This window comes from Pyxicephalus adspersus, chromosome 3 (assembly GCF_032062135.1).
Source record: "Pyxicephalus adspersus chromosome 3, UCB_Pads_2.0, whole genome shotgun sequence".
Classification (NCBI taxonomy): domain Eukaryota; kingdom Metazoa; phylum Chordata; class Amphibia; order Anura; family Pyxicephalidae; genus Pyxicephalus; species Pyxicephalus adspersus.
Window position 1 is genome coordinate 60,640,799 of NC_092860.1, and position 26,555 is coordinate 60,667,353.

The 26,555-nt window shown below is 37.8% G+C and overlaps 1 protein-coding gene across 1 annotated transcript in view; it reads left to right on the forward strand.

Annotated features, from left to right (window-relative positions):
- UPF1 (UPF1 RNA helicase and ATPase) overlaps window positions 1-25,976 on the forward strand; it is a 36,087-nt gene extending 10,111 nt beyond the window's left edge. Inside the window, exons 2-24 of the mRNA XM_072404889.1 lie at window positions 2,345-2,487; window positions 3,017-3,106; window positions 3,685-3,852; window positions 4,283-4,463; window positions 5,575-5,736; window positions 7,340-7,424; window positions 8,077-8,175; window positions 9,049-9,157; window positions 9,724-9,883; window positions 11,018-11,136; window positions 11,663-11,827; window positions 13,997-14,111; window positions 15,440-15,583; window positions 16,451-16,664; window positions 17,242-17,359; window positions 17,956-18,112; window positions 18,194-18,336; window positions 19,388-19,562; window positions 20,535-20,616; window positions 21,759-21,920; window positions 22,145-22,365; window positions 23,244-23,366; window positions 23,928-25,976. Coding sequence (XP_072260990.1) covers window positions 2,345-2,487; window positions 3,017-3,106; window positions 3,685-3,852; window positions 4,283-4,463; window positions 5,575-5,736; window positions 7,340-7,424; window positions 8,077-8,175; window positions 9,049-9,157; window positions 9,724-9,883; window positions 11,018-11,136; window positions 11,663-11,827; window positions 13,997-14,111; window positions 15,440-15,583; window positions 16,451-16,664; window positions 17,242-17,359; window positions 17,956-18,112; window positions 18,194-18,336; window positions 19,388-19,562; window positions 20,535-20,616; window positions 21,759-21,920; window positions 22,145-22,365; window positions 23,244-23,363 — 3,132 coding nt within the window. The 3' untranslated portion in view covers window positions 23,364-23,366; window positions 23,928-25,976. The remainder of the gene's footprint in view (window positions 1-2,344; window positions 2,488-3,016; window positions 3,107-3,684; window positions 3,853-4,282; window positions 4,464-5,574; window positions 5,737-7,339; window positions 7,425-8,076; window positions 8,176-9,048; window positions 9,158-9,723; window positions 9,884-11,017; window positions 11,137-11,662; window positions 11,828-13,996; window positions 14,112-15,439; window positions 15,584-16,450; window positions 16,665-17,241; window positions 17,360-17,955; window positions 18,113-18,193; window positions 18,337-19,387; window positions 19,563-20,534; window positions 20,617-21,758; window positions 21,921-22,144; window positions 22,366-23,243; window positions 23,367-23,927) is intronic.
- The last annotated feature ends 579 nt before the right edge of the window (window positions 25,977-26,555 follow it).

Below are 26,555 nucleotides of genomic sequence, written 5' to 3' on the forward strand. Positions count from 1 at the left end.
AGGGCCTAGCAGTTGCCAGAAGTCACTCAGAAGGGTAAATGTAAGTAAATGTTTTTTGCTGCTAATATGAGCTAAGCCTAACTTGTTACACCACAAATAACTTTGGCATGTTACAATACAAGTTACAGGTTATTTGTGTTCCCCAGAAATTGTACAAACATGGCTAGTCAGTTAGCCTGCTTATTGTGTTTTGGGGTGGCATTGGCTACATTTGTTTTTTGTTTGTTTTGTTTTTGCTTCCACTTGGTCTTCCTGATGAAAATCCATATTCTGTCTTTTGATGATAATGCTGGAAAATCGCCCCCACCCCCCTTCCATCTCCATACCATTGGGGTGGGAGCATTGTATAGATCAGGGACTGCATGAAATAAAGTGAAGAATAAAATACTTCTGGCAGATTCAGCAGGTATTTGCAATTTTGAACAGATAACAAAACCTTTTTAGAGCAAAGAGGTGTTCAATGTTAGTGATTTTATACATGTTAATATGGCAGGTGCCAGGGTGGCCTGCTTTTTGCCTGGAAAAGTCTTTACTTTGTCTAACATAGGTTTGAAGGTTTGAAAGTTTTACTCTAGATCTAAAAAAATCTAGATCATAGATTGGTGGTTATTAGTTAGGTCTTATTAGGTTGATTTTTTTTTTCCTTTCGGTATTGTATACCATGTTTCAGGTCTCTGTCAAGCAGCTTTCATGTATTTTGGAAAACCCCAAAGTGTATAGCCACATGAGTAAGTCAGTGATCATGACAATTTAAAAAAAAAATTTCATGAAAAACAGTGGATCACTTTTGGTACAGAAATCTAGACCTCAGTGTAACGCTCAGGTGGTTAAAGAGGAACTTTACTCAAAAACAAAAACACACTTGCCTTCAATACCACAGGGCAGTCTGATCACTCTGGGGGTGTCCGGCAACCGGTCCCGTGACATCTCAGCATCGATCCTGGAGCTGGCGCTCCGGGTGCCGCCATCTTTGTCTTCTCTTCCAGGTTCTTCATCCTACGTCACCTGACCCAGGTGGGAGATCGGGTGACGTAGGATGAAATAAAAAATATACCGATCTCTCTGAGCAAAAAGGCTCCTTCTGCGCATGCCCTAGATGCTTGGGCATGCGTAGGAGCACCCAAGAGCCATCCTGGGATGCCTGACATAGGTATCTCGGGAGGCTTTTGCGCTCCCATTCATTCTCGACTGCCTAGGCAAAAAACTGATTCTCTACCCTTTAATGTAAAGTGAAAATTCTGAGTTAGGTATGCTTTAAGTGCATTAGTATTTAATCTGTATTTATGTAAAAAAAAAAAAAAATGTTACTGCTAAACTTGCAGTGTCTAGCCCCACCCCCTTTTTTTTTTACCACCCGGCTACAGTTTCCCCTCACCTGGCTGAAAATAAAATTCTGGAGAGAACACTGAACATGATTGGATTCTGCTGTTTTACTGACCTGAAATATCTATGTTCTGTATCAGATACACATATACACTTGAGAGCAACAGGATGTGAGCCCTGTAATTTAAAGCAGACTATACATAAAACAGGATGTGAAGACAATAACTGATTTTTAAAAATCAGATTATCACTGTAAAGCTAATTATCAAGGTAAATGTGTAAATATAAGCCTTTTCTTTTAATGAGAGCTACAGTTTAATAAATATTTTGCATTCCCTAATTCCTTCTTTTCTTTCTAAAGTGTTAAATAAACCTTTTATTTTTTTACATATCTGATTTTAGATGGCGAAGTCGTGTTAATGCAGGTTGACTGTGGTTGGTGAGCACTGGCAGGGTGTTGTCTTTAGATCTCTTTAAAAAAAAAAAACACACACAACGTCCTGGCTTTGTGCAGCCTGCCCTAGGTAGCACCCATAAATTTTGAGCCTCCATGATTGATAGGTCTGATATCCAAATAAAGGGACCAGACCAGGAACAAAGTTAATTTTGTGTATTAAGGCAGCACACATTAGGTTCCAATGCACCAGAACAAAACAATGGACACTATTTGAGATGCAGTACACCTCAAGCACAGCTTGGTGGGGATATGCATTTTGGCGCTTTTCAGTGTACATGTGTCAAGGTGCCATAGCAACAGGGTAATGTTTGTGTCCATGCAAGGCACAGCAGTAGGTTGGTGTGAATGAGCACTTAATATAAGCACAGGTGCTTTGGCAGCACCACTATGTAAATGTTGGGCTTTGCATGTTATGGAATTTGATTTTTTGTTTTTTTTAGTTTGATTTCATAGTATAAATTTATTAAAAAATAAATTTGTCTGGTATAAAGTGAAATGGTTGCAGTTGCAGCTGTTCATTTCTTCTATATGGATTGATTAAATTTCCCCCCCCCCTTATTGTAGGTAAATGGCCCTGATGGGATATTACAGAATGGCATGATAGATGATGGGGTGGGAAAAACAAGCCAGTTGCTGGGTGAGCTAAATTTTGAAGAGGATGAAGAAGATACATATTATACAAAAGATCTTCCTTTACATGCTTGCAGGTGGGTCTCTTATATTGGATTTTACAATCTCTCGATATTTTAGTATAATTAAGACATAAAGTTAATCCATACTTTGTATTTTAGACCAAAACTATATAAATATATATGCACACACATTAATTCTTTACCTCTGGGTATACACAAATGTTTGTTTGACATCTGTTTTCCCATACAATTGAGCCACTTTCCAGACCTGTGTGATGTCACGGAGTGATGTTAACAGTGATGTAAATGTATTAGTTGTAACTATAACTGTTATAGTGGGTTGCCTGGAATGGGGGAAAAAGGTAATGGAGTAAGAACTTGCTGTTCCATACAAGTGTTTACATTTAAAAATATTTATTATTCACACTGCCAGGGAGGTTAATGTCTTTGATTACTAATCTGATGTCATTTGTGTGTAACTTATTTTGTAACTTCAAACCAGAGTATCATTTATAAGGAGTTTTATGTTGAGTTATCCAAATTAATAGAACAGTTTGTTGCTAGGAATGTTGTCAGCAAATATAATAATGGATTTTGTTTACAGCTACTGTGGTATTCATGACCCTGCTTGTGTAGTCTACTGCAATACAAGTAAAAAATGGTTCTGCAATGGACGTGGAAATACCTCTGGAAGGTATGTTGAATTTTAAATTTAAAGAGTTTTGAATTGAGCATTGACCTTCTACCTAACATATATGCTTTGTCATGAAACAAAATCAAAGTTCAACTTGAAGGGACCCAAAAGGGAACCAGATAAATAGTTCTATTCTATTAAAAGTTTGATTCTATTTTTATTGGGGGAAAAAACGAGACTTTGTTACTAGGCATTATGGTCCACCAGATAAGTCTCCATTCAAACTAGTACTGGTCAAAGGTGGCCAATCTGAGCATCATTGAAAGGTCTGCAAGAGAAAACGTGAGTGAAAGGGGAGAGGGCCTGAAGCATTCATAGAACAATTACAATGCCTGTTACAAGCATCAGCCAATATGGGCAAATCTGTATGCTAAAGGTTTGGAAGCAGAATAATTACACATTTTTCAATTGACAGCCTGAAAAGGGCAACTGGAGAATTTCTAGTTTAATGTAATATCTCCTCTAAAATAGGAAAATATATCCACTGGCATAATGCCAAATCATCTAACCTTACCAGGATAAGTAATTGGTCATTGTATAGTTTTTTGTATTTAACTAACATTTTCGCTTTCTTTTAGCCACATTGTAAACCATCTGGTCAGAGCAAAGTGTAAAGAAGTTACCTTGCACAAGGATGGACCATTAGGAGAAACTGTGTTGGAATGCTACAATTGTGGTTGCAGAAATGTATTTCTTCTTGGATTTATCCCTGCAAAAGCGGATTCTGTGGTTGTGTTGCTGTGCAGGTAAGTAAGGTTGGAGAATATACACATTTTCTGTTGTGGGAATGCATATTCTGGCTCACTTTTTTATTTTTCTGCATTTCACTAGCAAAAGGTAAATATTTAGGGCTATATCTATTACAGAGCAGACATTTCTTTTCATTCTTGGCTATACTGTGTTATACTCGCTGCTTATGCCCCATTTACAAATATTGAGACACTAATGTGCTGGCAGTAGATTTTGCTCTGCTTAGTATAGCAGAAACAGTTCTGTGATTTGATGAGAGCCAGTAATATGACCTGTCATTCACCTAAACTATTTATGTATACGTGTGCGTGTATATATGTATGTATATATATGTGTATTCCTGCTGAAGCTAGTTTTTATTGAATCGAGAGGGCAGTGTTTGTTCACTATTCATCTGTTTTGCAATAAATTTGCTTTGTTTTTAAGGCAACCCTGTGCAAGTCAAAGCAGCCTGAAAGATATTAACTGGGACAGCTCTCAGTGGCAGCCTCTTATCCAAGATCGTTGCTTCCTTTCCTGGCTAGTGAAGATCCCATCTGAACAAGAGCAGCTGAGAGCTCGCCAGATTACAGCGCAACAAATAAACAAGCTAGAGGAACTCTGGAAGGTATTTTTTTCTTAAATGCTTTTTTGTAAACATTTATACCATTTTCAGAAAAGGTACAACTTCCAGCATTGTAAAAAGTCTCCTGTAGATCGAAATAAGTGTAAATTTTTATAGTTGTTGAAGGATTGTGCATTTTCCATAGGCAAATCCAGACAGGCCTGCTTGGCGCCTTGGTGTTAATTTTCAGTGCCTTAAGCGGTAACACCGAGCCACATGCAAGGGGGGAATTGCCAGGTAGCTTTTAATTCCTACCTGGTTCCCATGTTCCTGCAGCGGTGCCCGCCATCTGCTTCATCGCTGGAGTGTTAACGTTGGGATGCGAGGCCAGGGGATGTAGATGCCGGGCATCTGCTCGCGAGCCTTAGGCTGGACGGCGGGACCGTGGGGCTGGTAGGCAGGACCAGGACCTGGGAAATTTAAAAGAATTTTTTTAAATGTACTGCTTTTACATTTAAAAATACTCATTATTCAAAACTGCCAGGGAGGTTAAAATTGCAGTAACTGTTGCAGTGCAGTAAATATGGAAAAAATGCCCCTCTTTTCTTTTTGTTTATTAGTTTTAAATGGCCCAATACACCTTGGTGCTGGTATATATTTCTTTACATGGCAAGGTGTGTTTTTTTTTTTTTTTTGTTAGTTTTGAACCTTTAGCCTTGTGTGTATGTAAAGTAGTGTGTAATTACACATTATCACTAAATACAGGTATCAAATTCTATTCCTCACTTTTAAATATTTACAAATTGAATAAATAGACCCATGAGTTGTCATCAAAGCTATAGGAGAGAGAAAGTTCTTCAACAGTCTCACCTACTCCGTTGATGACTCCCCAAAATTAGAATTTAGTTCACGTTCGTGATTTACTAGTTTTCTTTGGTATCTGCAGGACAGAAAGGAAAAGTAAATATTCCCAGCTGGACCCAAAAATACAATGTGATTTAACCCTTTTTTACTGTTTAAAACTTAACAAAAAATTTTACTTTACGAACATTTATCATATGTTAAAGTATAGAATTATGGGCCCACATCTACTGTATAGCTCCTGCACAAGTTTTATTTAAGTCTTTCCAAATAGTAAATGTGTTTAACTTTTAACTTACCTTTTCCCTTGAAGGAAAACCCTTCTGCAACCCTGGAGGATCTGGAAAAACCTGGTGTTGACGAAGAGCCTCAGCATGTTCTTCTTAGATATGAGGATGCTTATCAGTACCAAAATATATTTGGACCCCTGGTAAAACTTGAGGCCGATTATGACAAAAAGCTAAAGGAGTCCCAAGTAAGTAGTTTTAAAACTTGACTGTGAAAATTTCACTTATCAGCTTGCTCTTTGGTGCTCACATGCAACTTTGGAAGCAAAGAAAATGTTAATTAAAAATACATAATAAAATCATTTTTCAGTATGTGTACCAGACAATAATTCTTGTCAGAATACTTATTTGTACAAAGAGAGAAAAGCAGGGTTTTCGGCACAAAAACTATTAATATTCAATGTGAGATAATGATACAAAACAAAAGCAGGTTCAAAATATGCCACAATGCATTCTTGTGGTTCAAATAGTACAGTTTAGGCCCCAAGGGGCACAAAATACAACAAAAGATGTGACATTCAGGTTGGACCACAAGGATTTCTTGGGTCCACCAGATCTCAAATTGGCCATAGGGGCACTAGACATGCAGCATCTAGCTAAACATATACATTTACTTGCCATACAGGTTTATAACCATAGATTCATGTTGATTGTTGTACCCGACGCGTTTCGCCTTATCAGGCTTCCTCAGGGGTAGTAGTTTGACAACAGGTGTTTGGCAATTGTGATACATGTATCTAGAATAATAAGTTTATTGATCAAATGATATGGTATATATCAATTTCCTAATATTTAAACAGTGTAAATGATGTTCACTGAATGCATAATATGCAATGTGGGTCAATGTAAGGATGAACTATATATAAACAGACTAGTATTCATGTATCTGTTCAAAAAACTATTCCAGGATATATCAATTAACTAGAGGTTCATGCAAATTATTTATTATCATAAGAACATGTTAAGACTTACATGGTCCTGTAGAGTGCTTTGTTATGCTTACTGCAGAGGTTAGGAGGGTGTAGTTCCTACAAACAACTTTTAAAGTAAAGTAATGATGATATCTCCCCATCACCAGGAGCAGTGCTGTAACAGGTATATTAATGGGACAGATTAGGAATCTAAAAGCAAGTACAAGATATAAGTCTATCCTAAAAAAAGTACTGTGAAGATCGCTAGAAGCTATGTATTAAAAGATTTAACTTTCAATGTTACCTTTGATCTGGAGTATGTGAGAATACCGGGTGTAAGCTGTCTTCCTTGTCTGGTGGTATCTCGTGTGCAGGGGAGCAGGGAGATCCAGGGAACGCCATTCCATTTAAAGGACGGCGTCCCCAGGATCTCCCCCCACCCCACGTGCACGTAGCCAGCGTCTGGAGAAAGCCCAGAAGCCAGCTTGATGACTTAGGGTAAGGAGGCCAGCGCCATTGCATTGTGGCATATTTCGATCCTGCTTTTGTTTTGTATCATTATTTCACATTAAATATTAATACAGTTTTTGTGCCGAAAACCCTGCTTTTCTCTCTTCTTTTTATTTGTTACTTTACCAATTAAGGGTTGGCATCTAGTTCTCGGAGAACATTTAGCTACGATAACTACCACCAACACCCATTGTTTTAGTTTACTTATTTGTGCTACAACAGTCAAGGTCATTTTACAAAAAAATGTATAAGATTGACAAAAAATTCAGTGGGTAAATTTTAGGTATTATCTCTCTAGTGCCCTGTGTTTTTATACATTAGTGCACAGCCAGGAAATTTAACCTAACCTGTTTCCCTAACCTAACTGTAGACTCAAGATAACATTACAGTGAGATGGGACCTTGGCCTTAACAAGAAAAGAATTGCTTACTTCACTTTGCCAAAAACTGACTCAGGTAATCTTTTTAGGCTATTTTTGGGGTTTGTTATATTTGGATGCGTAATTGTAAAGTCATGCAGGATATTGATTAGCTAAAATGGATATTGGAGTAATATCTAACCAATGGTATTGTAGCTTGTATGGCAAGTAGAGCTGCTTTGGTGCACAAAAGAATCCCAGTCTGATCAGATATGTTTACTGTTGCCCTCTAATTGTCACCTAAAATGGATTGATAACCCTTTTATATAGGGTAAAAATTGTAAAAAATAAGAGGGGAAAGGGGGGGGGGGGATTTCTGTCTTTACCACTTCAGTGACTGAATGGGAGCGCACAGCCTCCTGGGCTCCCCCATTTTCAGTAGGCAAGGTCACCCAATTCTATGCCGAGAGGGATCGTGTGACGTAGCCGGAAGAAGATGGTGGTCCTGGCGTTTACGAAGAGGATTTCAGAATGTCGCGGGACCAAGTAGTAGACATTGCTGGAAGGTTCTGCGGAGGTAAAGGGTAAGTGGGGTATTTTTATTTTAAGCTAAGTTTTGCTTTAACATGCAATTACAAAAGGACTTATGTTGCTTTAAACCTGTTTATGCACTAGATGTGATACTTTGCCTTCAAAGAAATGTTTGCGGTTTTTCTTTGTGGCATTCCTAATATCTTTTATTCTTTCAGACATGCGTTTAATGCAAGGGGATGAAATATGTTTGCGATACAAAGGTGACCTTGCACCCCTGTGGAAAGGCATTGGGCATGTAATTAAGGTCCCAGACAGTATCCTTTTCTATCCATTTCTTGTTGGTGTCAAAACATGAAATCTGCACTTTGTCCAGTACTTTCATGGTACTTTGGGATGATATCCATATTAAGTAATAGCAAGTACCTTGCATATCCTGCAGCAGTATGTTCATTACCACAAGGCAAAGATGTAGAGCCAGCCTAAAAGTAAATTTGCAGTCCTGCATCTTGATTTCTTGAACTTCAAAAGCGGTCTGCAGCCTGTCAATTTATTAGTCTTTCAATTGCAGTGAAGAGATTTCTAGTCACATGACCGCACATTGCAATGTTTTTCAGATTACTGTAGTAGGGCTGTGTGATTTTGGGGAAATACATCAAATAAAGATATCAGTAACTGGGTTATAGTGAAGTATTACAATTGTGCTGGACATTAAACATGTCAAAAGGGTGATTATTTGTAAAGGCACTTTATGCTTAGATAGCACATATGACATGCATTGAATTTACCCTCCATGACAGAAATATTATGTTTTTTTGTGAATACACTAGAATATTTCCAGATAAATCTCAAAAATTTCTTTTGCCCCTGGAAATTAGTTACAGGTAGAGGTTGGTCAGTTCCTACTCATGATCTCATTAGTTTTTAAATGTACTTAATTTAAGCCTATATACAGATCATTAGACTACATTTTTGTAAAGCCCCCCTCCACATCAGTGCTGTCCACGGCCCTCCCTTTTCATCTATTGGCTGCATGGAAGTGTAGTCAATCTGTCCATGAATGCCCACTTCTGTTTTAAAAATGTGCAGGCAGTGGGGAGTATGTAAAATCTTGTAGCTCAGCTTTTTTTTTTTTTTTTTTTTTTTTTAATGTAAGATGCTTTGTCAAAGTACTTAACAATATTGTGAAGATTATGGTGATGAAATTGCTATTGAATTGAGAAGTAGTGTTGGAGCACCAGTGGAAGTAACTCACAATTTTCAAGTAGATTTTGTGTGGAAGTCGACATCTTTCGATAGGTAAGTGATTTCCTGAAACACTTCTATTACTCAGTTTTAGCAACCTCATATTGCATTTTAAAAGGTAAATCTATTCAAATAATTAGTTTGTTTGAACTTATTAAGCCTTCAACATGGAAATGCAAATGTTTTATTATGCAAAAGTTTGGCTCCAGCTTGCTAAGATTTTCATATTTAACTTACTTCAAAGTAATGGTTTGTTTACTGTATGTCCCGATAAAAAAAATTCTTTTTTCATTCTGATAGTATAGGTTTACAGGATTTATTGAATAATGAATGTCCACTTTAATGCTATAATGGTGCAATTTACAAATTTTTAGATGTAGCTTTAGATAGTCTTGAAATTTGAGGAGTAAATATTTGTCTTGCATGTCCTATTCTTGAGCAGCATTCTTGGCAATTAGAGTGTTTACTAGCCTTTATTATATAAATTGTTTTTTCTAAAACTAAAATTTCACTCCTGGTTTACACTCATTTAGACTCCAGGTTTAAGGAACTTGATTTAAAATGTGAATTATTCTTACTGAAAAAAAAAATTCCATAATTTTCATTTTTGTCTTAAATAGAATGCAGAGTGCATTAAAGACCTTTGCTGTGGATGAAACTTCAGTTTCTGGGTATATATACCATAAGCTTCTTGGTCATGAGGTTGAGGATGTAATTATTAAATGCCAGCTTCCCAAGAGATTTACTGCACAAGGACTCCCAGATCTTAACCACTCACAGGTAAATTAAATTGACTGTGTTGAATAGTTTGTGTTGTAGTAATCATTTTTGTTTTAAAATGACCCCGGCAGAACTATAGCCGAGACTCTGATGTACTTCTGGAGTCTGCCAGTGGCTGTTTTAAAGAAATACCATTTCCTGTCGAAGATGAAGTTCCTTCCTAAAACTTGAAAATATAGGTGTGGCACTGTCCAGTCCTGGATGGATGTTTTTGACACTGATAGGCTCTTTATAAAGTAGTTCCACTGTACATTAAATAGATGTTGCAAATGACAAATACAGACAGTGACACAGATGGAGAAGACCTTGCCCCGAAGAGCTTGCAATCTAGCCTCAGTCCTAATTGAATTCATTAAAATAATCTACCTGTTCCACTTACATACAAATTCAACTTAAGAAGAAAACCTACAGTCCCTATCTCGTATGTACCCCGGAGACTACATGTATATGATTTTTTAGACCTACTTTGAGAGAAGTCTAAATTAGCTACTCATACCTTCCCCAGTCCATACAGGTTTTGCTGTATTTTCAGCCAATTGCCGGCAAACCTCAAGGCTAGTATAAGAATATGCTTGCAGTGTTGTCTCCACTTGCTTTTAAGGGTAATTCTGCTTGCATACAAAAGTACAGATATTTGCTCCATCCAAAGCGCAATTAAAAAACAGACCAACTATCTGAGTTGTCTAGATACAGAAATGTAACCACTGTGGCCTAGTGCTCCTCCAGTCCATGTTGCCTGTTGTAACTATTTGTCATCATCTGTCTGCCCAATAAAACAAGAGTTAGGAAATTGAGCTTTTAGTGGACAGAGGTGGGGCTTCTTCTTGTCAAGAAGGGCCCTTAAACATCACAGCCGTAAACTGCTACTGCCCTGCCTACTGTCATCAGAAACTGATTATCTGTCTACCCTAGCAAAATGCTTATCAGTTATGGTAATCCTGAAAGTTCCAATTAATTCAAAAATAGACTCAGAGCAAGTACACCTGATTTGTCCCCCCCCCCACCAATGGGTATTGTGTAGTTTGGTTTGTTCAGTGGTAGCAAGTTACAGTTAAGCAAATCATGTACAATGACTAGGGTAGACCATCCCCTTTAAACATAACCTTAACATGAAATGTGTGTGTTTACTTACAGGTATATGCAGTGAAGACTGTTCTGCAACGTCCACTCAGTCTTATTCAAGGTCCTCCTGGTACTGGAAAGACTGTAACATCTGCTACAATTGTTTACCACTTAGCTAGACAAGGAAATGGGTGCGTTAAACTCAATTATATATTTTATTTAAATAAAGTATTGACAACTTACAAATGTTTCAAAGTTCGGTGACCATTGTGGCTGCAACTTTCAAGCTTAATTTTTTTTTTTTAAGCTTTAAAAGGCCTAGTAAATTTCATGCCTTTGTCTTGTGTGTTTGTCAATTCCTCATAATGACATGCAATTTAGGGCAATTTAGTATATTTTTTAAATGCGTTTGGGAGCTGGCATTGTGTCCAGGTCTGCTTTCACAACAATTTCATTACCTGGGTTGAGAACTTTAAAAGGAAAATGTCTCTAACTCCTAAAGATGAATACATGAGGCTTTTTGCCTTTTTTAAAATATTTAAATACCTTAGTATTTGGGCTCATTATTATTATCATTATTATCATTATTGGGCTTAGTATTTGGGTTAAATCATGCTTTAATAATCCTTTAATATTATATTGCATAACACAAAAATGGTCAGTTTGATTTTAATAGAACTTTTATCACTTTTTTTTCTTTTTTTTCCCCCTTATCAGTCCTGTCTTGGTGTGTGCCCCGAGTAACATTGCTGTGGATCAGTTGACAGAGAAGATACACCAGACTGGCCTCAAAGTCGTTCGCCTTTGTGCAAAGAGTCGTGAAGCTATTGATTCTCCAGTTTCTTTCTTGGCATTGCATAATCAGATTCGTAACATGGAAAGGTAATTGGCACATAAGACATATATATATATATATATATATATATATAACTTAATATATGTATAATATATATCTATATTTCTTTCTGGAACATCTTAAGGGAACAGAGAGTACTTGGTTGGTGTTAGATGGCATTAAAAATAGAGTAATCCATTATGGACGTTAAACATTGTGTTGTAACCCCTAAGGTTTAGTGTAAAAACTGTTGCCTTGACCATAATATGAAAAATACAAATCAATCAAGCAGGAAAACATTAATGCCTCTCCTGAGGTTTTTATTGACCACATCCCTATTACAGCAGGAAATCTCTTCAATGGGCATTCATGCACAAATGCATTTTTAATGAACCAAGGTAATAACTTATGTTTTTATTTTTGTCTTTGCCTTCCTGTTCATATGTTCCTGTCTTCCTGATAACTGGTCCCCCATTTTCTTCCACAATGCTACAATCATTAAAAATTTTAATATCGTTTGAAATCACCATGCTACATCCTCTGCCTGGACATCAAGCAAATAGGACCTAAAATCTTCCCAGTGGGGTCTTAGTGTAGTCATAAAAATTCTATTGAACGGTTGCTGTAGACTGCAACTGTTAGAGCACTCTGGAATGCCCTGTAACAAATTTTATTTGTGCAAGGATCTTGCATTTGAATGATTAGAAGTGGGCCTTTACCTTTAATCCCGCAGAAATGTCTATTCGCCGGGAGGTTTCTTCGTTTGGGTCCCGCGTTGTACTGGTATCCATCATCGGCCCAATGCAGAGGAAGCGACATCTTCTCCCTTCCCCCGGGTTCTACTTCCTGCATCACCCCATCTCGCTCTGCGCAGGCATGAGATCTGGTGCTGTAGATAAGAAAAAAAGATTGCCGATCTCACTGCGTATGTGTGAGGTCGGAAATTTTTATTTCCATTAACCCCCTTAGCGGTAATCCTGAGTGTAACTCGGGGTGGATTTCACTTGCAAAAAGCGGTAATCCCGAGTCACACTAGTGGTAACTTTAGAAGCTCCTCTTACCTGCGTCCCGCGATCCAGCGGCGATCTAATGAATTAGGGGGCATGGCCGGGCGGGAAATTTAAAGGCAGATTACCGAGTTATCTTTTTTTAAACACCACCCGGGGTTCTGGCCACGCCGCTGCTCACATAAGCAGTTGGATGCGAAGCACAATGCAGGACTTCTGCAATGTGCATCACATCTAACTGTGAGCAGCATTAATAAATTCTTGGGGGGGGGGGTTGCCAGCAGGAAAGCACCACTGGCACCACCCCCGGAATTTACTATTGCTACTCGCATCACCCAGAAGGTGCGATGCACAATGCAGAAGTCCTGCATTGTGCTTTGCATAGCATATCCCTGGAGATGCGAGCAGCAGCAGCGTCGGTGGATGCCAGGGAGGGCAGGACATCGCCACTCAAATCACCCGGGAGGATGTGACATCTTCCTGGTGATGTGAGTTGTAATGTATTCGGGGGGTGTGGCCAGGCGGGAAATTTTAAAGCAGATTACAATGTAATCTGCTTTTAAATGGTTTTTACAGTAAAAAAACACCACACAACATATAAAAAATAAAAGTACACATTTTAGTGCACCAAACATCGTTGCCCAGTGCCCTGATTTACATTTTGCCTGCTATTATCCCTGACCTTTTGAAATTTTTTGATAAATTAGTTTTTTTGATAAATTACATTATTGTGGTCTGTTATTACATTATAATTTATGATTATAATATAAATATAATGATCATACCCGGGAGTTAATCCTAAGAATTACAGGCCCACAATATAAATAAAGTTTCTATGCAAAAAAGATTAGGATCACTTTTTGCATCAAAAAACTGACAGAATTAGAACGCTAGAGGGGTTAATGAAAGGGCTCCTTCTGCACATGCCCGAGATCGGGGCATGCTAGGATTCAGTAGCCAAGTGACGTAAGTATCTCAACAGGCTTTGCTCTCCCTTTCTGTCTTGATCGCCGCAGCGAAAAAGGGAGGTGCTGCACCCTTTTATTTATTTTTAAAAGCTTGTTGCATTAAAAAAAAATGAAATTTTTACTTTAAATATATAAGTAAAAATTTTGAGTTTAGGTCCTCTTTAAGCTTTTCTTACATTTGTAGTTTTAATTCCTAAATTTTGAAATGGTCATAACTAAATATATTGTTCCTAACCTTCAGCATGCCAGAGCTACAGAAATTGCAACAGCTCAAAGATGAGACTGGAGAACTTTCTTCTGCAGATGAGAAACGATACCGAGCCCTTAAAAGAACAGCTGAAAGGGAGCTGCTGATGGTAAGAGCATAGTTACATAGTAGTTCAGGTTGAAAAAAAGACTCCCAAGTTCATAAAAAAGGCCATCAAGTTCAACCACTAGAGATATAAACATCCCAGATATAAAACCCTATGGCAGGGGTGTCCAAACTTTTTGCAAAGAGGGCCAGATTTGGTAAGGTGAAAATGTGTGGGGGCACGTACTCGGAGTTAGTGCACGGGTCCTGCACAGCACACGCCCACCAGGGTGACGTGAGGGATTCCCTGTGCGGGCTCTGTGCAGAGCACGTTCCTGAAATCAGAGTGGGCGTAGTCCGTGCGGTTCCCGCACAGCACAAGCCCGCTATAATGACATAGGGGATTCCCTGTGCGCACATGGGGACTCCCGTCCTGCCCGCCGAGTAGCAGGCCGATAATTGCAAAGGAAGTTCATCAACTCTAATGAAATATAAAATAGCTTTTTTTTGTACGCGTGTATTTTATACACAGTGCGGGTGGGCCGTATTTTATTAATTTTATGACTGGGCCGGTGGGAATCTGAACACAGGCCTCAAATGGTCCCCGTGCCTGACTTTAAACATGCCTGCCCTCTGGACATAGTTGATCTAGAGGAAGGCAAAAAAAAGTCCCTGGTACAATTTGCCTTAGGGATTCATGAAGGAATTTTTTTTCCCTGTTAGAGCAATTAGATGTTCCCTGAATTAAGTCTGTTATCTTTACTTTAAAGCTTTAATACCCAGTTTTATGCTGTGCTTCTAGAAATGCATCCAGCTTTTTTTTTAAAGCAATATATAGTAGTTGCTGAAACTACTTCCTGGGGAGCCTATTCCTCATCACATCCACATTTCCACAGCAAAGAATTATACTTTCATTTTTGGAACATAAGTGGCATTTTTTTGTTTACTTTAACTTGTGGGTCTCTATTGATAAAGCAGGGAAACTCATTTCAAACCAAACTTGCAATGGTACCAAACTTGCAATGGTAGCAAGAGATTCTCCACCAGGGAATCACATGGACTTGAAAGATTGTTTGACTTGACAAGGGAATGTTTGACTTGACAAGGGAATGTTTGAGGGAATGTCAGATTCCTTGCTTTATAAATAGAAATTAAATTATTATAATTTTAATATGTTAGAGCTGAACAGATGGGTGTGTATCTATTTCAAAGGTAATTTTTAGAATGGTTTAGCCTGAACAGGTTTGACGGATTTTTAGGCTTGTTAGGTCATTTGTTAAACCTGGTCATAAAAGTTAAATGGTATAAATTGTAACATGTTTTATGCATTTTGTTTTAATATACCATTAGATTGCTATACCTTCAGTTGCAATATTTTTGTCTCGTTCACAGAACGCAGATGTAATTTGCTGTACCTGTGTTGGTGCAGGGGATCCTAGGCTTGCAAAAATGCAGTTCCGTTCAATTCTGATTGATGAAAGTACTCAAGCTACAGAGCCTGAATGCATGGTGCCAGTTGTTCTTGGTGCAAAGCAGGTATAATTTTGTGTTTTTCTGTCTCCTTTTGCAATGAAATACAGAATGTAATACTTGAAAATTCTAAAAAATGCGGATCGGGCAAATTCAGTGGTAATATGTTGCAGTATTTCCCCTAGAAATATTTTAGGCTGGATAAGAAGCTGTAGGTGGGCAGCAGCCCCTGTATAGTGAAACCAACTTTTCAGCAACACTGTTGAGCCCTAAATGCAATAGATGTGTGATCATAAAGGGTGGGGGCTTAAAAATGGGGAAGAGACCTTGAGCCATTTCTTGCTCTATAAGTTACAGCATATTTTAGTTGCTGACCTGAAACATGTTTTTAGATCTGTTGTTCTTCATTTAATCTTTTAGACTTTTCTTCATACTTGTCAGAGGTCAATGGCTGAAACAATATCAAAGCCAGTGACAAGCAAATTGCGTTGCTGGAAATAAATCCTGCAATATTACTTTTACAAATACAAATGACATACATATATTTACATATTTACAAATACAAATTACATACAAATTTAAAACAGTTCCGTAAATTAAACTTGTTTAGAAGGCCTAAAAAAGTGTGACGTGTAAATATTCTCTGCTAGGACATTATGGTCATCTAGTGCATCTAGTGGTGTATGCTGTTTCTCCATGTGGAGAATAAACAGTTTGTGTTGGATTGGAATTAGTTATACACCTATGCATTCTGCATTTTTTTTCATGAAACACTACTTTCGGTGTAGGTAGTTGGCAGCTGTTAGTTAGTGTTGAATAGTAGTCTTGGCTGTTACTGGGAACAACCAGCCTGGACTTTTATAATGGTATTTATTATAATGCATTTCTAGTTGTGTGAAATGTTTTATCATTTTACTGTCTGTTGTGTTGCAGCTAATTTTAGTTGGAGATCATTGTCAGCTTGGACCTGTTGTGATGTGTAAAAAAGCTGCTAAGGCTGGCCTGTCTCAGTCTTTGTTTGAGAGACTTGTGGTTCTGGGAATCAGACCTATTCGCCTGCAGGTTCAGTATCGAATGCATCCTGCACTAAGTGCTTTTCCATCAAACATCTTCTATGAAGGCTCTCTTCAGAACGGTGTCACCGCAGGTAATAAATTTACACTCACTCTTTTGACCAGTTTTTGACTTATTTTGCTAAGAATTTGCACCACTCTTTGTACAAGGAGACCTCAATCCATGACACGCAAAATACATGAGCTAGTTTCTTCTTCTCCTTCTTCCAGCCTCAAGGTTGGAAGATCTTACATAAATGGCTTACATAATTTTTTTTTTTTTTTTTAGCTACCAAAGAGTATAGACAGCAAATTGCATCTTCCCCTGGTAATATGGGCTCCATTTAAAGTAGGTGTAAATGGATAAAATGGAAAATTATAGCCCATGAGATAGGCGTGGTGTAGGGAAATGTATACACCATGAAAAACAGAGTCATCCTATATACATGGCTGATGGAAGGATCTTCCATTCCATTGAAAAGTCAATAAGAATGCCTGCTTCTGATTTTTGGGGAAGTGAGTGATCTGACCATTTAACCAGACCCACTTTTTCCAAATGGTCTAATCTAAGTCTGCCTAATCCTTTTATAAACCTCCATGATTGCCCGTTTAGGTGTTTTTGACTTTTTAATAACCAATTTTTCTATATTTATTTTTTTCCCCCCTTTGCAGCGGACCGTGTGAAGAAGGGTTTTGACTTCCAGTGGCCACAGCCAGACAAGCCAATGTTCTTTTATGTAACCCAGGGACAAGAAGAAATTGCAAGTTCAGGCACTTCCTATTTAAATAGGTAAATGTGAATAAACAGGGTATTGGACTTGGTGTTAAAATAAGTACACGTTTAAGTACACGTCTATTGGTGTTAAAATAAGTACACGTTTTCATAAAGTATTAGATAAATGTATCCCCTAACTGTACCTGTACTTCATTCATCTTTTTAAGTAATAGAATCACCTTTTTATTCACTAAGGCTGTTTACCAGCAAAGCTACACTTTAGCTGCTTACATTTTAATGGATAATTAGTTTACCTGCTTACATTTTAATGGATAATACATGTTTGCCGGTCCTTTTTCTGGCTCTCAGTTCTTCACAAGGTGTTATATTGTTATTCATGGACTTAGTAAAAAGCTCAGTACAGGCTATTTTTAATTGTCAACAGCCAAACCTGTGAACACAGCAAGCACATTTTTTGCTCCTTATTTGCCTAATGTCTTAAGCTTTATTTTCAATATTTGAAATGCCAAAAGAGGTTTGTTTGATATCTCTTAGGTATATACCATGCCTGTGTGAGTTATTACGTATTTGTTGTCCTACAGCAGAGGACAACTTGCCAGCTTGGATGTGATTATTTTTTTAACTTTTGCATTTGTTGTCTTCTCTTTTAGGACTGAAGCTGCTAATGTGGAGAAAATCACAACAAAGCTTCTGAAAGCAGGGGCCAAGCCAGATCAGATAGGGATTATTACTCCCTATGAAGGTCAGAGGTCCTACTTGGTGCAGTACATGCAATTCAGTGGCTCGTTACATACCAAGCTGTATCAGGTATGACACTAATCCTGTGCATTGTTATATATTGTCCACAGCAAAATTTAAACTTCTTTAAACTTTTTTTTTTTCTGCTAGGAAGTGGAAATTGCCAGTGTTGATGCATTTCAAGGTCGAGAGAAGGACTTTATCATTCTGTCCTGTGTAAGAGCTAATGAGCACCAAGGCATTGGATTTTTGAATGATCCCCGACGTCTCAATGTAGCTTTAACCAGAGCAAGGTAGATAAAATTTAACTTCCTAGATACTGATGAATAGCTAGTGGTGGGCAAGATCTACCAGGTTGGTTGGCATTCTTGTGAAGAGTGTAAAGTTTAAACCTGATATGGAAAAGCTCCATTATTGCTGGATCACAGTTTAGGGATAGAGGTGCCCTTTAGAATCAAACACAAAATAAAAAGTATACACAAGAGTTTAGTATATAACAAATAAAATGACTTAACATAATTGATAATACTGTCAAAGATATAAATATTAGACTGAATAGACTGAAAACTCTGCCAAAATCATGTAAAATGTGAATATAAATGTGTTTATTACTGTTAAAAATATTCAGGAAGATCAGCTAAAATGAAAAAGTCCAGTTTAGCTCAGACTTATATTTGAAAGTTCACAGCCACTACCTGTCATTTTATAGTGCTAAAACCCTATCCTTTCTAGCCAATGCTCTGCCTGATCCACCATGATGTAGTTTACTTGCTAACTATTAAAGTTGGCGGAGCATTTCATGTTATTTGGAGCCATGAAGCTTTACAGGTGAATACATTCGGTTTTAAAACCATTTAGCTGGCATCTACATATCTCAAGGGATCTCTTGGTGGCCACCAGCATATGACTGCTGAAATATACGACCGAAAGTGTTCAAACAGATTGTGCAAATGAAGTAACTTAAATATACAGTTTTTCACAAGAACCACAGTATGTTGTGCACGTGTCCTGTTATTATGTTTGTAAATCATCTTAAGTTTGTCTCCACACTGCAATGTCCTTTTAGTAGGTGTTCATCTCTTGACACATAAAATTGGTTAGTAGAACAAAACCATTACAATGTTGTTAGATGTTTGTGGGACAAGATCATACATGCTCTAAGTGTCTATAAATGTTTTTTCTTGCTATACATGTGTTTACTACTACATTAACCATAGTAAATACTCCTAGCAATATGTTGCTATCTCTAATGTGCAAACTCACAGCCAACAATATCTTTCTTTACTATTTTCTGTGCCTTTGTTTCTAGTATACTCTAAATGTTTCAACACCTTTAATTTCCAGGTATGGTGTAATTATTGTGGGCAACCCAAAAGCATTATCAAAGCAGCCCCTATGGAATCATCTTCTAAATTATTACAAAGAGCAGAAAGTTCTTGTGGAGGGACCACTGAACAATCTTCGGGAGAGTCTCATGCAATTTAGTAAACCTCGCAAGCTTGTAAACACCATTAATCCTGTAAGTGTTTATCTAGACTGACTCTTTGCTAAAGCCTTGTACAGACAGATACATGCTCTGTAACTGTTTTATTTAATGTTTGTTGGATGACACACTTTTCAAACTGTTGCTTTACGGACAGGCTGCTTGGCTACCTCAGAATAGCCCATACTAGTCCACAGAGAGGGGAAAGGGCAGAAGGTGGGCAGAGGCTACATTAGTGCTTTTAAGCAGTTAGTTGTTTAGTGATCCAGCACAGCGGATTGCTAAACAATGTGCTTGGGCATGCCTTTTTACTGAAAACTTCCACAGACTATTGCAATGGCTGAAGAACCTCTAGTTGTGTGTGTGTGTACTGACCTTTTAGAGTCAAAAGCTTATGACATGTTTCAAAATGACTTCAATTTGCTGGTGTTTGTGTTGACGTGGACTGCATTTGTTTAGGCTGAAACTGAATAATATAATTATAAGTCTTGAGATATGTCTATTTAATAGTTTACATGTTCTGCTAAACCACAACTATGCTGAAAAGATAATATATTATTGTGCTTCTTTTTTTGTGTGTGTAAATTGAGCAAAATACAAGTTAACCCGCATGATAAAGTTGTTTTTTGTTGTTTTTTTAATATTACCTTTGTCACATAGCTTGGTTGCCTGATGCTTTTACCAGTAGATTTATTTTTTTCCACCAGTATAAAAAAACGTTTTCACAAAGCAAATGGGGAGCTATTTACACAACTTCCGTATTTCATACACTTTAAGGAATGCCAGTAGCAGGGCATAGGGCCACATGTTGTGTGTGGCATTTTACTTGTCTGGAAGCTGCTCCAACAGGTTTTCTATGACTAGATTGTTGCCAATACAATGTCTTCTGTTTTGTAAAGCATTTGTGACGAAATGTGCCAGTATCGTTTGCTCCACCTTCGTTTGCTTCATAGAGCAGTGTAGAGTAAGTTATCTTTTTGAGTTTATTTTAACTTCACTATTTTTCAGGGTGCTCGTTTTATGACAACTGCCATGTATGATGCTCGAGAAGCAATAATACCTGGGTCTGTTTATGATCGAAGCAGTCAAGGTAAGAACACTTTCTGCAATTTTGGAAGACATGTCTGTAAATTCCTGTGCAGAGAACCGAAATATCAAACCTGATCAGCCTTTCTATATAGTCTTCAGTGACCTGCAGACTCTAACCCTGTAAATGTAATTGGGATGAGAAAGAGGTGTTTGAATGACATTGAATGATCTTTCAGTCCCAAGGGCAGGTTAATACTGAGTTTATATGTGAGTTAATGTGTCAGTACTCCATATACAAAATAAAATGGGCCCCATCAAATAATTTATTAGAAATTATTATAAATAGAACATTTTATATAGTGTATAGATTAAGATTAAATGTAGTTGTAAATGTAGCTTTCGCCCCACTGGGCCTTTGAGGTCTCCTTTTTTTAACTCAGTAAAGGTGATTTGATTTTCTATGCTTAAAAGTGTGGCAGATTTCCTTTCCTCAACTTGTAAAAAGACAATTTAGTACTTTTTCTTCAACCTTTAAGAAAAAAGTACAATGATCATGTTGAACCTAACCCCTCTACAAGTGTATACTTGCCAAGATCTGAAGGCTGACCGCTCTGTATATACACTGTATATAGCACCACTGTTAACGTGTCTGTGTATTCCAGCCACATAACATTAAGTCTCACTGCTCCCCTTGGACACAGACCTCTAAACATCGTTAGCGTTTTTATGTGAAGACATGGCTGCTGCATACCTGCTTTTAAAAAGGGGTTAGCTCACTCCTCGGAAGAGGGCAAACAACCTAACTGCACTAGTTAAAAGTAATGGTATCCTTTAAAATGAAAGTAAAATCCTTTACAAGGAAATTATATATAAACTGCCATATCTGAAATGCTTCAATAAATACAACTTTCTTGGTTGTTTTAACACCTACACTCAGGTAATAATTCATCAATAAGTGATTAATTATAATTTTACCTTCTATATCCACATGATAGGTTACATTCTTACTGTGGTTTGAACCTTACCTTGCTTTTCATTTTTTTTTTTCCTCTACTGTTATAGTGAAAAAAAGACTGTATTGTGAAAACAAAAATCTGCTTTTGTTTAACATTTATATTGCACCCTATTTTTTTTCTAATTCTCTCAAAAGAAATTTTACATAGTATTTTTTAGTATTTATGTTTAATGTGTGTTTTATTCAAGCGCGACCTTCAAATATGTACTTTCAAACCCATGATCAGATTGGCATGATCAGTTCTGGACCCAGCCATGTACCTACCATGAACATTCCTATACCTTTCAATTTGGTCATGCCTCCAATGCCACCACCAGGCTACTTTGGTCAAGCCAATGGACCAACCGCAGGTATGTCTTTAGTTTGGGTTGAGTGTGTGTTGCCTCTTATAATGAAAATTTTGCTTCTCTTAGTGGAGCTACTCATCCACTAGATTGTCACACTTCAAATACTTTGCCATTAAAATTACTATAACATGTCTTGAAAAGATTGTATGTGCCATTTATTTTCATACATTTCCCTTCATTTATCTGTGCTTTGTGTCTCCCCCCCCCCCCCCCCTCTCATTCCCCAGGTCGGGGAATCCCTAAAGGAAAGGCAACCCGTGGTGGCCGTCAGAAACAGAGAGGCATAGGGCTCCAAGGCATGAGCCAGGGAAACATGCCCAACAGCCAAGCCAGTCAAGATGTTGTATCTCAGCCATTTTCTCAAGGCCCTCTAACACAGGGTTATATATCCATGAGCCAGCCTTCACAAATGAGTCAGCCAGGACTTTCCCAACCAGAGTTATCACAGGTAGATACTCCTTTCACTTCCTATCCCTGTCTTTTATGCGGCTACCATTAAGTTTGTGATATATATTTTTCATTACCTTTTAGAAAATAGTTTCACTGCTCCACTGTATTTCATTGTTTAACATCTGGCAAAAAAATGGCTTCTTTCATTGCTAAAATTCTGAAAAAGGCTAGAATCTATTCTAACTCGGGCTTTAGTTTGAATCACGGGAGGAGAGGTCAGTAATGCCAACCCCACCCCCCGTCCTGTGCTCATAGGATATTTACATTGCTAGTGGAACCTGTAGCCTCACTACTGCTGCAGTTTAAATGGCCTCTTAAACATTCAGAATATGTCTCATTGTTATAATGCTCAAATAAAAATAAGTTACTTTATTAACAATTTAACAAAAAACCTACATGAATGAAAATCTTTAATATGAATCCTAAAAGCAGCCAAAACCCTACTTGTATATCAGGGGGCCGTCAACATGAATCCTAGTATATTGTAGCCAAAATATTATTTGTATGGTTTTTTCCCTACCAATTTTTCATGAATTTAAGAGATAATTATTCCAGCTACCACATTTCCATGTTTACACCTTCATGTGATAGAAAGTATAATGTCCAAAAGGCAAACTTACAAATTCTAGTCAGCCTTATAAAGAACCCTTGGGCTGCAAAGTATCTTTCCTGAAACACTTTACAGCACAAACAATTAAAACACTTTTCCTGCAGATTCTCCTATGTCATGCTTATTTATTTGTGATTGCAAGAAAAACTTGCATGCAAGGTTGAAATATTTTGGTTTTCCTAAAATAGATGATTTCCAATAAAAAAAAAAAAAAAATTGAGAGGTTGATAAAATGTAAAAACTTGCATGTTTCTGTTCCTGTTTAGGATAGCTACCTTGGTGATGAGTTCAAGTCACAGATTGATGTTGCGTTGTCGCAAGATTCCACTTACCAAGGCGAACGTGCATATCAACATGGAGGTGTGACTGGGCTGTCACAGTACTAATGTGTAAGTGTTTGAGAGAGATTATATTTTCCTGATCTAAGACTTCTGTATATGATACCCTGTATTAACCAACTTGCTCTTTACGTTTTAATACCTGTTGGCCTGATTTCCCTACAGTTGTTTGTGCCTTTGCCAACTTTGTTCCGGTAAAGAAGGATGCCTGCTTATGGCAGCAGTTTTATGAAGATGGAACACTTAGCAGCATGTTGGAATTGCTTATCTAACATACCCCTAAAATAATAAATTTTTAGCTCTTTACGGAACCCCTACTATAATTACTATACCCACAACTCCCAATTACATTAGTGTGGTGGTCAGTGGGCAGAATGTCATCCTTACAAATATCCAAAAAGATCATTGGTGTCATTTAAACTGACTCGAGAGGCACACATTGCTCAAGGGATCTCTGGAACCTCCAGAAAAAAAACACTGCCTTAGAGACTAACGGTGATTTCAGCAATGAGAGTTCAGGCCTTTCTACTGTGTCCATTAAAAGGAATAGTATACCATATCTTTTGGATTAATTTTTTTTTGAGCTTAACTGAGTTTTTTTTCCCCCTCCAGGTTGAAGAAGAGCTAAGCCTGTGTGGAACTTAGTTCATCCACATTTTATTCTGAGTAATAAAAAAAATAAAACAGATACCTGTTTTCCACTGCTAAAACTGAAGCACCACTGTGAGAGCAACAGGAGAGAGAGGAACGAGAGAGGGATTAAAACCAAACAAAATCGAGAGAGCGAAAGCAAGCGAGACCACTGCAAGCACAATGAGGCGAGGAGAACGATAGGAGAAACGGTTGAACATCAGAGGAGCCACATACACCTCAATAGAATAGGGAGTTAATGGGAGGGACCATTACCATCAAAATGCTGCTACTCACATTGGAACAGCAATCTAGACCTCTCTAGTCCACAAAACCTGGTACGGACTTGAGAAATCAGCTTTTACTTTTTCCAGCTAGTTCATGTTTGTTCTTTGAGCACCATCTTATCAAAGCTGGCAGAAAAAAATGTCCTTATCTCAGAGTTGTATTTTTACTTTTACATACTCATGCAAGTCTTCTTTTTTATTTGTAAAACAGCATCTCTACATTTGTTCAGCACATACTGCAGTATTAACCGCTAACAAGGTCAACTTTGAGATGTAGGTTTGATTTCCAACTGGCTTTGTTTGGGAAACCCATGGTCTCCACCATTCCCCTCTACTTGAAGGTTCTAGATCTCTTAGATGGTTTTAACAAAACTTCTTGGAGAAAATAAGTGCTGAATATTTATTTTTTTAACTGCTGGTTGCGGTGGACCTGAGTACTGCAAGACATTGTGGTTAGATAGAAATGTTGCCACAAACAAGGACTTTCAGGTTTAAGATGCAGTAAATGACTTGATGACTAGCCTCTCTTTCCTAAAGCAGTGTAGTAGAGCAATGGAGTACACAAACTCCCATAAGGAGAGGGGTTTTTCAATGTTTTCTGTATGCTTTGATTGGCTACTGTCTGGATTCTATTCCACAAAATAAAGAAATAAATCATTGTTTAGGCAAATTGTATGCTTTGAAATATGGACGGGTTTCTTCTGCCCTTCGGTGCCCACCTGTAGAGGAAAGACAAGCTAGCCTGCTACAACTTCCCCTCCCAGAAATGGATCTAGTAGTGGAAACTGGGGATTATATAGGATTGAAAGTCAAGTTCTTTGCAATAGATTTTGAAACTGGTTGAAAAGCAAACAGGAATACGGGCAGTGTGGAAGGTGGTCGACAGTCACTGTATGACTGGAAGCATAGACTGTGAGTGGACTTGGTCTTTGGTTAGTCTAGGCCAAACATGCCTTTGTCTATTCAGCTGAGATGCACACAATTTAAGATGTTTAAAAAGACCAAATCTGAATTTGTTTTGACTTTGTCATCTACCCTATACAGAATATAGTTTAATAATTTATAAAATACAGTTGGCTACATTAATTTGCCATGCTTCACTGGCAGTATCAGCCTGTGTAAAATAAAGTTTCTAAATAAAGTTAGATAATTCTGCAAAACAAGATATAATCTTTCCTCCTAGAGTTTTAAAATATTTGTCTTTAACCATAAGTTCTACTAGAGTAGTTTTGTTTGGCTGATTTATAATATAAACCCGTTCAGTTTATATACTGTTTGGTAATATTTCATTTGTGTGCCTATTCTGAACTGTGTAGTCACTGATCAAAATAATCACTGTTGTTGCTGCACCACATTATTTGTGCACGCTAAACATGACTCTGGCCACCTTCCTTCCTGCAAGATACGGACTTTTATTTAATAAATATTGCCGAAGGGCTCTTTTTAATTTTATTTTTTCCCTTACCTTGCACTGCATACTAAGTAGTTTAACTAGGTGTATACTGAAAAAAATTCCTGCATAGAAGCCCAGTATATCGGTGAATGTTAAACATGATCTCACTCTTTCACTTAACAGCATCAGCTAGCTAGATTTGTTTTCCTGTAGCAATTATTCTGAATTTTTAGTACCCAGGAATGCTTGTGTGCTAGTTCAGTGTCTGTTTTTTTTTTTTCCTCTCCCTTTGATTTGTTTTAAACATGTTTGTCATTTAATAAAATGATTAATAAACAATCCTTGCACCCATGTCTCTGAATTGTTTTCCCTTCAGATCTAGTCCTAGTGATCAATACATAGCTCTGTTTATAAATTATGCCCCTGTCAATTTTGGTCTAGATTCTAGGTAGCATTTTCTATTGTGACATGTGCACTTTTGAGATTGACCACTAGGTGACAGAACGAGTCATTGTTTTAATATGAACTGAAATGAAAAGTAAAGCTGCGTACACACTTCCAATTTTTATCGTTGGAAATGAACGACGAACGATCGATTGGGCAAAAATCGTTCGTAAAAAAAGTAACCAACGACGCCGACGAACGAGAATAGTCGCTGGAAATGAACGACCGGACCGGCGGATCGGATTGGACGACGATCGTTTACCATCTATCGTGTGTACGGTCGTTCATTGATCGTCCATGGTCTGAGCATGCGCGGTGAACGAACGTTCGCTTACTTCCTGTGGTGCACGTCACTTCCTGTATCGTTCAAACGATCGCATCTATCGTGTGTACAATATCTGCGAACGATCGTGACGTTATCTGTATGTACAGGATCGGTGCTATACGATCGTTCGCAGATATCGTGCAGGATCGTTCGTCGTTCGT